The 12538-nt window shown below is 39.6% G+C and overlaps 1 protein-coding gene across 1 annotated transcript in view; it reads left to right on the top strand.

The window, feature by feature from the left end:
- The window catches only part of LOC149318869 (glutamate dehydrogenase 1, mitochondrial), a 35521-nt gene that overhangs the window by 12212 nt on the left and 10771 nt on the right, over window positions 1-12538 (top strand). The window contains exons 2-5 of the mRNA XM_089510613.1: window positions 5693-5773; window positions 7021-7076; window positions 8718-8781; window positions 10392-10486. Of these exons, the coding sequence (XP_089366739.1) occupies window positions 5693-5773; window positions 7021-7076; window positions 8718-8781; window positions 10392-10486 (296 nt within the window). The remainder of the gene's footprint in view (window positions 1-5692; window positions 5774-7020; window positions 7077-8717; window positions 8782-10391; window positions 10487-12538) is intronic.

Raw genomic sequence — 12538 nt, 5'->3', positions numbered from 1 at the left:
CCTAAATTATTCTTCAATGAGGCACCCAGATATCAGTGCAGTACTACAGAAGGAAAAATGAAATGAAGGTGATTGAACAAACTAGGCTAATGCTAAATTAAAAAATCCAGTGAGGTATATTATAATTAGCTGAGAAAATTGGGGGGGGGGGGAGAGATTTGAATACTGAACATACTTGTGTACAAGTCAACCACGTGTATAAGTGGAGGGAAAGTCTTAGGACCAAAATCATAAATTTAGATATGACCCATGGATAAGTCGAGGGTAAAGTTTAGAAGCATGTAACAAAGATGTAAAGGACAAAACAAAAGGAAAACACCACTTCCCTTCTTCCTTCTCCTGGCCACCAAACACCACTTCTCTAGTGTTGGAGGAGAAAGTTTTAACATCTGATTGGGAAGAGAAAGAAAGTGGGTTGTTTGGTGGTCAGGGCAGATCCAGAGGAGGATAGGAAGGGAAAGTTTTAACATCTGATTGAGAAGGGAACCACGTCTTTCTCACATGCACAGATACACACTCCTGCCTCAGCAGCTCTTATAGAAATCATTGCCAAGGCACGGAGAGTGGGGCAGAGCTTTTATCAGGACCTTTCTAAGCAGTATTGCTGCACTGATGCATATATAAGTCAATACAGGATTTTAGGGTTAATTTTGGGCATACATTTTTCAACTTACAGTTGAGTATATACAGTAAATGCTTAAAATGATAGGATAAATATATGCTGTCTGCCTTCACTTTTGAACAGAGTAGTGAGCTTCTTGAGCTATTTACTGTAGTAGCTAGCCGAGTTTTTCATCATTGACATTTGCCAGCTGAATTTTGACCGTAGTTACTGAACAGATATTGAGTAGTTACATTGGTGCAATGTAGATACAGTTAAGGGGAAAATGTTAAAGCATCAGCTCAAGAAGCTCATTAGAGATATGTTGAGGAAAGCAGTTAAAACAAGACAAAGTAAGTGATAGAAGGTGCTCCAAACCAGAGGAACTTGGGAACTGTAGTGACGCAATATGTTGTTGTCATATTATTGTTGAAATAACTGAATATGTTGAAATAACTGGATGGAATTTTGAATATATGAAACTGGGTCGATCAATAAATAAAAAGCATTTAGTTTGACCATTGGCTGTTTTCTCACAAAGAGAAGTTACAGTATATTCCTCATCAGTTTGTTTATGTTTACAAAGTAGCTTCCACTAATGCTGTATCGCAGAGGAAGGTGAATTACTTGTTAATAAATCATGAGGTCTCTTCAGTTAACTTTGGGTGTGCCAGCAAAAAAACCTCAGCTTAACAAACAAGATTCTGAGCTGCTTCCAGTGGAACGTATTTTGCCGGGCTATGAGTCATTCTGTAATTTGAGATTTCCCTAACAGAAAAACATCTTTTGTCCTAAGGGTTTTAAAGAGTATCATAGCAGTACTGTATACTTCTGAAGAGGAAGTGTTTACCATGTAATTTCCATAGAGATCTTTTTTCAGTGCTTCTCCAGTGGAGTTACTTGCTTCAGCTTCATAAAATGGTGGGTAGTTATGTTAGTGTGCTTGTTTCAAAACATAAAACATCAGTGAACTTTGTGAAAAGGCCTGAAGCAGTTTTTTCTCGTGCTCTTCTTCAAGCACAGCAAAGGGATAAGATACTCATATTCATGCATCTAGTTACTAATATTCATACATCTGGTCTTCTAGCCAATTAAATGTAAGGGGGAGATGTATATGTAGCTACTTCCTCCCACAAAGAGGTGTCACAATTTCAGCAGTATATTATTTATTACAACCATCCCTCCCCACTCCATTGACTTTGTACAATACTGAGATTGCTTACAGAAGGTTCAAGGAATGGTAGAAATAGTCATCCCTAATTAGCAAACTAGGAATTATGAAGTAATCTTCCAATAAGGAGAGGCAGGATACAAATAAATATTTTATTATTATTATTATTAAGGTATGAGGAGGACTCATTGGAAAAAAAACAATAATGCTAAGAAAGGTAGAGGGAAGCAGAAAGAGAGGAAGGCTGCATCTAGATGGATGGACTCTGTTAATGGAGGCCTCTCTGTTAGGGAGATCACAGGTATGAGTTTGCAGGAACTAAGCAGAGCAGTGAAGGACAGGGGGTCTTGGAGATGTCTCATCTACAGGGTTACCATGGGTCAGGATTAATTCAAGGGCAGTTAACAACAACCAAAACTGATTCTGTAGATTCCCCCCCCCCCTCTGAAGTCTTTCCTGCTTCCTTTGACTTGCTGATTAGTTTCACAGTTCTTTTCTCCATTATTCTTGGCTTCAGTCAAACTGGAAAAAGAAAAAAAAATGGCTGAAAACATGGCTGTATGAGAAACATTCTGATTCATTTTGTTGCATGGATGAGTCAAGTCTTTTTTTCACTATAGTGAGATAAATCTGTGCATCTTGTCTAGCGTGACTGGTGAACAGTGGATGCTGATTGTGACTACAGTGGGCCATTGATGTCAGTTGGGGTTTGGTTCCAGACCCCCCTGTGGATACCGAAAACCATAGATGCTCATTATATACAATGGCTTAGTAAAATAGTGCCCCTTGTACAAAATGACAAAACTGAGATTACTTTTGGAATTTATATTTTTAAAAAATATTTTATAGTCACGGCTTGTTCAATCCGTGGATGAAGAATCTGTGGATATAGAGGGCCATCTGTAGTTTGCTTACATTGTTTTTCTGCTTTCATGAGTTTTCAGCATGAAGGAATGAATGCATCTCTTTCTCAAAACAAACAAAATCCAGCCTTTTGAATCTAGCTCAGCAAACATGTAACTTACAGTAATAAATGACAATTATTGAGCCTATTGCCTTGATTAGTGGTTGATGATTGGGTCCTCATAAATAAGCTGGCACACAGAAAGCATGGCTCAGTTTCTTGTGCTTTGGAAGGGCTGAGATGGTAAACATTGGCTACCTCTAGAAAAGAGTTTTCAGTCTGCACTTGTACATTCTAAATCTCTGACACTTTAAAAAATGATTTGTGGTGGTTCTGTTCCTTCAAGTAATTTCTGACTTGATGACCCTCTGTTAGGGTTTTCTTGGCAGGGTTTGTTCAGAGGGGGTTTGCCTTCGTGAGAGGCTGAGAGTGTGTGGCGTGTCCAAGGTTATTCGGTGGATTTCCAGGGCCGAGTGGAGATTTGAACCCTATCTCCATATTTGTTGTACAATGCTAAAACCTCACTAAACCACACTAAAAAGTGGTTTATCTATATAAGCAATTAGTTTCTCTAGACAAATAAAGGGGAATGCTAACTCAGAAACTGCTCTTTGAGCACATGATGCCAAAGTTGGCAGTGGAATGCTTCTGTTCAGAATGTAAGAGGTACACAGAACTACAGAATGGGTAGTTCTCATTCCATACTACTAGCTTACCCCATCATGCTCCTACATTTATATTTTCTAGTGGCATCTTCAGTTTCAAACCATAAAAGGGAAAATCACCAACCCTGTAGAACAGAAATGAGAAGTTTCTTCAAACTCTTATGATTCTATGCTTCTGTGATTCTAGAGGAAGTATCTATAGAAAATTTTCAGTGTTGTAGTAGTAGAACTTAGATACATTCAATGAAGCTCCAGGGTAAGAAATTCAGGACAGACAAAAGTGCTATGTAGTTGACACAATCTATTAGTAAAGCTATAGAATTCACTTTCATGGGATTTGGTTTGGTGGCCACCAAGTCAGATGACTTTAAATGGGATATGAACTACAACAAACCAATTCTCTGCCTTGAGAACCCCTTGAGAAACCCATCAGCTTTCAAAAAATACTCCCCCCCCCCGCCAATTAAATAATGGTCTGGTTGTATTGTTGGGTGGAGGGATTGTAAAGGCTAAAATAATACAGAGGCATGTTAGTGTAACTGAAAAGATGAATTGCTCCTGAAGAAAGATTCCAATAGAGGCAGTTCACCATTTTTGGCTAAAAATGTGGTTCATGAATCTAGAGGGATAGAGGCCTAGGGGGGCATTGCAAGCCTGAAGACCACACTTTGTCCATCCCTGCTTTAAAAGGAGACTAAGAAATTCATGGAAGATAAGTCTACTTGTGAATGCAAGTCATGATTGTCTTACCTCTAGGAGGTGAAACATGATGGGCCTGGAAAGCAACAGCCCTTGTCTGCTGATTGTGCGCTTCCTGTGGACATCTCGTTGTTCACTATGGAAAATAAGATGCACCAAAACAACCTTTTATCTGATGCAGCAGAGCTGCTCTTATGTTCCTTGAGAGAGCCATGTTGAGATAACAATATTTTTAATTTGTAATAGTTCACCATATAGTTCATTTTCAGGATGCAATGATGAAAGGAAAACCTTATGACCAAATTTCATCTTAAATCCAGATGTAGTTAGAATCATAGAGCTGGAAGAGACCCCAAGGGCCATCAGCACAACCCCCTGCCATGTATTCCCAACAGATGTCCATCCAGCCTCTATTTAAAGCTTTCCAGAGAAGGGGACTCCACTGCACTCTGAAGGAGTGTGTCCCACTGTTGAACAGCTCTGTCAGGAAGTTCTTCCTAATATTGAGATGGGATCTCTTTTCCTTTTGTTTGAATCCATTGCTCGGTGTCCTAGTCTATGGAGCAGCAGGAAATAAGCTTGCTCCATCCTCAAAATGACATAACTTCAAATATTTAAACATGGGACACAGTATGCCAAGTGAGGTCTGACCAAAGCAGAACAGAGTGGCACTATTACTTCTCTTAAGTTTTACCCCAGTTCTCTAATCTGTTATGATCATTTTGAATTCTGATCCTGTCTTCTGGGGTGTTAGCAACACCTCCTAATTTGGTGCCAAGAGATCATAATTGTATAGTATTAGAAACTTGTTTTTCTACAATACCTTCCCCCCTCCAATTTCCGTAGTCTTCCAAGAATAGCTGTGAGATTTGAGTGGATTACTTCAGCTAAAATAGTACTTCTTAATTGTTTGTGGAGTGATCTGGACACCCTGGACATTAAGAAGTAATTAATGGTTCTTTTTTAAATGAAAATCTTCCCACTTCTATAATAGCCATTCAGTTCTGCTCCATATAATCAAGGGATGGAAGAGAGAATTCTTTATGCTCAAGCATTTTAGAAGTGCATGGAGTTGCCATAAATTGACCAAATTCTTGAATACACACAAACATATTTTGGAGCAGAAATTATTCATTGTGGCTTTGGACATTACAAATGAGTACTGCCAACCACTTGTGTTGTTATGTCCCATATTATGCTTGTAACTTTCAAACTACCCACTAATAGCCAGTGTGGAGACATGGGTGCACCAGTGCATAAAGCAAGAGTTATTGTTTCTAAAACATTACAAAATAGATGCCAGAACTGCAGTGCTGCTTACACAAATGCCCATAGCTAATTGTGTCAGTAAGCTTCTTGCCATACGTATTAATTGCTTTAATCTAGGAGGGTATTGAATTCCCCCTTCTAAATCTAGGCGAGCTATTGAATCCCCGGATTACTGTGTTGCATGCAGATTTAGGATCTCTTTGTCTTGTCTCCAGAGAACTGTACAAAATTGGTGACATGGAGCTTTTCCCAAAGAGTTTCTTTTGGAGTGCTTCCTGCAAAAATAACAAGATTGACTTCCATCTTTGTGGCTTATTTCTGCTTCTCATGTGAAAGGATATAAAATATATTGGGGCTAATGTAGTTCCTGTTTCTCTTAACAGGCATTCGTTACAGTACAGAAGTGAGTGTTGATGAAGTGAAAGCTCTGGCTTCTCTAATGACATACAAATGTGCAGTGGTTGGTAAGTAATGCTTGTCAAGGTGCATATCTAATCCCTCATTCTTTGTTGATGCTAAATAAGAATCTTAAGTTAATTCATAAGATCATTTTAAATCTTAAAAGTTTGCATATATACACATACAGTCGTGCCCTTGAGACCATATTCACGCCCTTGAGACTCATGGTTTCAATTAGTCACAAGGTCAAGGCCACTAATATGGCCATTCCTCCTCCCTTTCCCTGTCAGATCTTTCCTTGGGCAGCCCAGAGAGAGATTGGGGAGGTAAAGGCAGGAGGTACCTTGCATCCTCTCTTTGGGCTGCCCAGGGAAAGAATCAGGGAGGCAAAGGATCTTGGAGGGGCTAAGGCACCTCTTGCCTTCTCCTCCCAATCCTCTCCTTGGGCTGCACAAAGAAAGCATGGGAGGCAAAGGTCTTAGAGCAGCCAAGGCACCTCTTGCCTTCTTCTCCCCTATCCTTTCTTTGGGCTGCCCAGGGAAAGGATTGGAGAGGAGATGAGTCTTGAAGGGGGCAAGGCACCTCTTCCCTTCTCCTCCCCAATCCTCTCCTTGGGCTGCCCAGGGAAAGGATTGGCAAGAAGAGGCAGGGAGCCAATTAAAGGGACAAGAGGGTGTGGAAAAAAGGAGCACACACTGCTGCTCCTCTTCCCCTGCTTACCCTTCCCTTTAACTGGCTTTTAAGTTGGAAGTCGAGTTATTGGTGATCTTTCCATATTTGCATGGGTCTCATTCCTCTAACCCCCTCGGATATGGAGGGAGGAGTGTGTGTGTATATGTGTGTGTGTAGGCTTTCAAAGGTTTAAAATAGAAGTATGGAACATGTAGTTTTGTCAAGTGCTGGATTGCAGTTCATGTCAGCTCTATTTGGCATAGCCAGTTGTGAGGGATGACATCAGTTGCAGAATTACATATTTTTCTTTCAGTTCTGCTTGATTTGTTTTTTGCTTAGTATTAAAAGAAATTCAAAGTTAGCACTGAATTAGTTTCCTGGGATGACAGTAGAGACTACTGTATATACTCGTTTATGAGTCAAGAAATTTATGCCCAGAAATTGATCCCAAAATCCTGGGTCAACTTATTTATAGGTCAATATGGTAATGCCGATGATAGCTTTCCTCCCCACTGGGATGCTGGAAGCAGAGCAAGTGCAAAATGATTTTTATTTCTATGGTATGTTTGTTCACTTTCCGTTACTCTTACTCTGCACCATTATCAATTGTTTTAACATAAACACAATATTTTCTTTTCAGATGTGCCGTTTGGTGGTGCAAAGGCTGGTGTTAAGATCAATCCTAGAAATTATACAGTAAGTCCACACAACATAGAAATATGCTTTCACCCAGCATGTTTAGGTTGTCTAATTTGAGTAGTAGTGGGTCCTCATGTTTTTACTGTACAGTATACATTCTTGACAAGGCCAATGTGGTTTAGTGAGTTGAGTATTGAACTATGGGGTCAAGCAGACTGGCTGGGAAGTGGCAAACACATATGCCCAGCCCTGATCTGGGCCGCTGCCATGGTTTTGAACCGGGCCGGCAAAAAGAGGGGTATTTTACTGTTCCTTTTTGGCCTGGTTCTTGTGAAAAGAGGTGGGTGTGGTGCAGCTTCTGGCCGCATTCGGGGCGTGTGGCGTGTAAATGCCACATCCCCAACATGACCCAGAACCGGCACTTTTGGCCTATCTGTTTCAGGGGTATGACTGTGTAGACCAGGTTTGAAATCCCTGCTCAGCCATGGAAACCCACTGGGTAACTTTGGGCAAGACACGCTCATTTAGCTTCAGAGGGAGGGACTAGAAAATCGCAAGTACATTTCTATACCACTTATCAGTGCACTTAACCACTCCCTAAGCGGTTTATGAAGTGTAAACTAATTGCCCCCAACAAGCTGGGTATTTATGTTAGTGACTTTGGAAGGATGCAAACCTGAGTTGAGCTTGAGCCCCTGGGTTAAACTGGCAATCTTCTGGTTTGTGAGTGAGTGGTTGCAGTACAGGCTCTATTTAAAAAAAAATCCTTCTTGCCAAGAAAACCCTTGCCTTAATGTTGCCATAAGTCAGAAACAACTTGAAGGCACAAAACAACAATAATACATTCTTGATATGGATATACATTCTTGATATGCCTTTACTGTACATATTCTTGATATGGAGGGACTAATCAAGAGCAATATATTGAAACATTCTGAGGCAAAAAGATAGTTCAGAGCCTCCTGTGTTTCATGTAAGAGTGCCTGGGGGCTCACCAATCTTGTCTGAGCTTAATAGCCAGCTAGACTTTAAAGATTCACCAAAGATTCTTTGCCCAAATTGGTGGGATGCTTCATCTGATAGTGTGCTGTTCTTCAAACACATTACAAAATTGGGTTTAATCAGCTCCCCTTACCACTCCAAACTTTAAAGTTGCAGCAAGTAATCATAGGAGGAACTTCCTGACAGTAAGGGTTGTTCGACAGTGGAACTCTCTTGGAGTGTAGTGGAGTCTCCTTCCTTAGAGGTCTTCAAACAGAGGCTGGATGGCCATCTGTCAGGATGCTTTGATTGTGATTTCCTGCATGGCAGAATGGGGTTGGACTGGATGGCCCTTGTGGTCTCTTCCAACTCTACGATTCTATGATTCCTACAATTGTGCTGCAGTTCCAAGGTGCTTATGACACTTTAGAAGCATGAAAACTAGCCCCAACTCTTCCCAAAACAGCCAAACAGCAGAACAGGCAGAAGGGCTGGTCCCTAGAGTTGCATTCCATTTCCATGGTGCATCTGAAGCAAGCAGAGCAGTGGGGCTGATACTCTTTCACAAGCTGAGTTGTCGCAATGTGACTAAGGCTAGAAAAGCAAATGGAATGGAAACATGTTGTACATACCTTAACTTGGTAACATTTTAACAGATGTAACAGTGATTGCTGTTTTATAAACTGGATTTAAAATGTGTTTTTATTATTGTTACAGGATAATGAATTGGAAAAAATTACAAGACGGTTTACTATAGAACTAGCAAAGAAAGGCTTTATTGGTATGTAATGGTGGCAGTTACTGCACATATTTCTGTGAGAAAGGTGATCTAGCTATAGTCTTTGCTTTCATTCCTCCATAAAAGTAAAAGGAGTCACTTGGCATGCCCCAGGTTATTCAAGTAGGATAGTGTAACTATTCTCCCCATAAAGAAATATGTTGAAGAGAGGAGATATGGCTTTCTCTTTGAGCTGCTTTACTTGATGAATAATTGTATATGAAGGAACATCTAATCATATGAATTCCTATTATAGTCCGGAGTAGTACAGTCTAGACATAGTTTTCTATCTCATTGAGAATTGAGTGTGCAACTTGCCAATTACCACTTCCCATACTCTCAGCTTCATTACTGAACAGAGGGTTGCCTAAATTCTCACGCAACATACCCAATACTGTCTGTTCCCCCATATTAATTGCATAGTGGATTTTAATTTAGCAAGTTCCCCAACTTCCTGAGAAAGAGAATGATTAACTCTTGTTTTAAAAAGTGAAGCATTTTATGTGAGAACTTAAGACTTGGTCCTGCTGAATTAGATAAGTACTTATATATTTTGTTACTCCTTATTCCTACTCTTGTGAAAACCTCTTAGTCCATACTCCTACTCCTCATCCCTAGGCAGGAGGCAGAGAAAAGTATCAAATTCTAGGCAAATGTAAGGTCATAGGCATGCCTAAAGTAACTCTTTGATTCTGAGCAGAGTGTGCTGCACACACAAATATTTTAAAACGGTTTAATCTCTGATAACAGTCAGTCCATAGTTTGATTATACACAGTGAGTGCCATCTTTTATTTGTGTTCAGCTGTCAGTTTTGGTTGTTTAAATTTAAGTCTTAAGTAAATGTCTTTCTGTTCTAACCCTGTCTCTATAACTATACATAAAGGCTCAGATCCTATGATAGTTAAGAAGAAAAGCTTTCCATCCCATCCCTGTGCAGTTACTTGAGTCCCTCCCAACACCTCTCCATGGAGTCTAAAATTTCCTTAGATTGATTTAGGATCCAGACCAGGGTCACTTTGTTTTAATCTAATCTCTTCTGTATTTATGACAGATTTTGCTTCCCTTGCTAAGAATTCGAAACACTGTGTTTGATTTGTTAATGTGCCTATATTGAGACTACAGCATTGTTACTAAATAGCTAATAGTTGTGTAAACTTAATGCAGCTCTTCTAAATTGCTCAGTTTGCAGTCTTCCTACCCTGTTAGCTTTTCATCCTACTGTAAACTCTGCCTGTATCAAAGGAAGTTGAGGAAGGAAATTGAAACTCCACCTCATCGCAAACCAAAAAACACAAGGCTTTGTAATACTGCTTCAGAATACACAGTGGGTGCTGCTATCTGACACTGTGCTTTTCAGCTTTTATAATGCCACTTACAGTGTGCACTAATGCTTGAATTGCTGCTTTTTTAAAATTGCTTTTGTAAGCTTTTTGTCAACATTGTAAGAAATCTTAATGGTTTGTAGAGAGCTAACTGTTATGGTAGAAATTCATTTAAAAGAGTTGCTATAGTGTTTGAACACTCAACTTTTTTATGACTCTGTTTTGGCAACTGTGTCAGTAATCCCAGTACTGGTATGCAAATTGTGTTAATGATCTCAATCTTGCAACAGGGCCTGGTGTTGATGTGCCTGCTCCTGATATGAGCACAGGTGAAAGGGAGATGTCATGGATTGCAGACACCTATGCCAATACCATTGGACACTATGTAAGTTCTGAGTGAATGACTATGCTTGACTTAGGCAAAATTGGCTAGCACGTTATCATATAGCACCACTGTGCTGGTTTCAGCTCAAAACAACATGAACACATAATAATGGCTTCCCCCTCCACTTCTGCAAGCCTATTGATTGCAGAATGTAGTATGGTTTGTGAGGGTTTTTTCTGAAATACAAAGTGGAGACAGTTCACAGTTCAACCCCACCATTGAGTGGCAACATTTTCAAGCCTGTTTCTGGGCTGTCCAAACTATTGGGGGGCGGGGGAGTTTGGAAAAACCTAACATTCTGTAGGATTGGGCATATCATATTTGTGGGGTGGGTTGTTTTTTTTTAGTGCCAAAGTTTTTGATTATTTCAGAGGTATTCAGAAATGGTAGCTGGGAACAGAGTTCCATGCACATAGGTAGCTAAGATTTCTGCAGGAAATTTAGGCAGTGATGGAAAGAAACCTTGGCTAGCTGCTGCCAGTTGAAAGAAACAGACTGTTCAAAAAGACTGTTGGTTTGATTGAACAGAAAGCTATTCATAGATGTAGTTTGTTGTAGCATAATTGTTGTTAGATCTGTATCTTTGAAGAGAAAAAAAAATAGCATGAGACTTGTTTTTATTGCTAATTTCTATTTAACACTTGCTCATATCTAAAAAACAGGCCATAGAAGGACTACACTTCTTGACATAGCAAGTTGAAACTCCCTGTCAGGGTTTCCCACAACAGTGGGCAGCTTGTTATTCAGCATTCAGCAGGCTTGCCTATGAGAGCTCTTCATTATTCATGCATGAGAAAGTTGTTGAATAATTCCACAGCTCCTTTGGCTAGATTTCTCTCAACATTTTGCTTATTCAGGAGTGACTATGGAAACAGTTTCCTCAACAACATCCTCATTGGGTCTCCACTATTCTGTGAAAGCCTGTTATAATTAAAATGAATAGCTTCTTTTTTGGTTAAAAAAAAATCTGTTTGTGGCACTCTAGTTGGGCCAGGCAGTGTCTTGTTTTCAAGTAAATCTGGAGCTGTAAGGGCACAAGTATGCCAAATACATTTTGCCACAATGCAGTGCAGCAGATTTGTAGCTGTATCCTATTTGTCCTAATCCCAGTGTGTGTGAGAGAGACAGAGAAAGAGAGATGAGATGAGAAAACATAAACGATCAGTGTGTATAAACCTAGTTATAGATGAGTCATCAGTAAAACAAATAGTTTTAAGCTGTGAGTCAGATGTTGTTCCAAGAATATGGTGGAGCAAGAGCAGTTTAAAAGACTCCTAAAAATAAAGTTTAAGGGCAGTTGTAGAATAAAAGGAATTCCGAAGTTCAAAAGAACTTCAGAATGCTCCACATCTGTCCAACCTTGCTGGCCACATGTTGAACTACGGTATATACAAGCTCAGGTTTTGGGGGCAAAATTATGGGTTTTCATATGATTTGTGGATCAGTTGAGGGTAAAACTTAAGGGCATATAACATCTAAAGAATGAAGTAAAGAAAAATGCCAAAGAATTTACAAAATTCCAGCAGGCGTAACTGTTTGTGCTCACCCTAAAAGCTGGATGCATGAGAGAGTAGTGGAGAGTTAGTGCTTTTCAGACAGGTTACATGCTTGCTTTTCACCAGGGGATGGTTCCTTTTTTAAAAAAAGTATTTACTTTGACCCATGGATAAATCAGCTTGGCTTTAATGTTTATAGACTTCTGCATGAGTATATATACACATATGTTATAGAGGAGATAGAGAACATAATACAAAATGTTTGTTTTTGGCAGTAGTTCCATGTTTCTGAGTATGTGTGTAGTAGTTGTTGTTGTTATGGTTTATTTATATAGTCCTGTAGATGGACTTGATTTACTTTCAGTGAAACATGCTTTAGCTCGTTCAAAGAGTACTTTTGCAGAAGCTGAAGAACAGAAGATAAAACAATTGAGTGGAAGAAATGTAACTAGAATTGTAGCCTTTCAATTAACAGGTCAGGATTTTGACCTGAACGTCTAGCAAATTGAAGGGTTATACTAATTGTTTGTAAATAATTGCATTAGTTTCACATTCC

Source organism: Sceloporus occidentalis, unplaced genomic scaffold (genome assembly GCF_023333645.1).
Source record: "Sceloporus occidentalis isolate IW3139 unplaced genomic scaffold, rSceOcc1.0.p SCAF_2, whole genome shotgun sequence".
Taxonomy (NCBI): domain Eukaryota; kingdom Metazoa; phylum Chordata; class Lepidosauria; order Squamata; family Phrynosomatidae; genus Sceloporus; species Sceloporus occidentalis.
The sequence above is the reverse complement of the archived record's forward strand: the minus strand, read 5'-3'. Positions and strand labels throughout refer to the sequence as shown.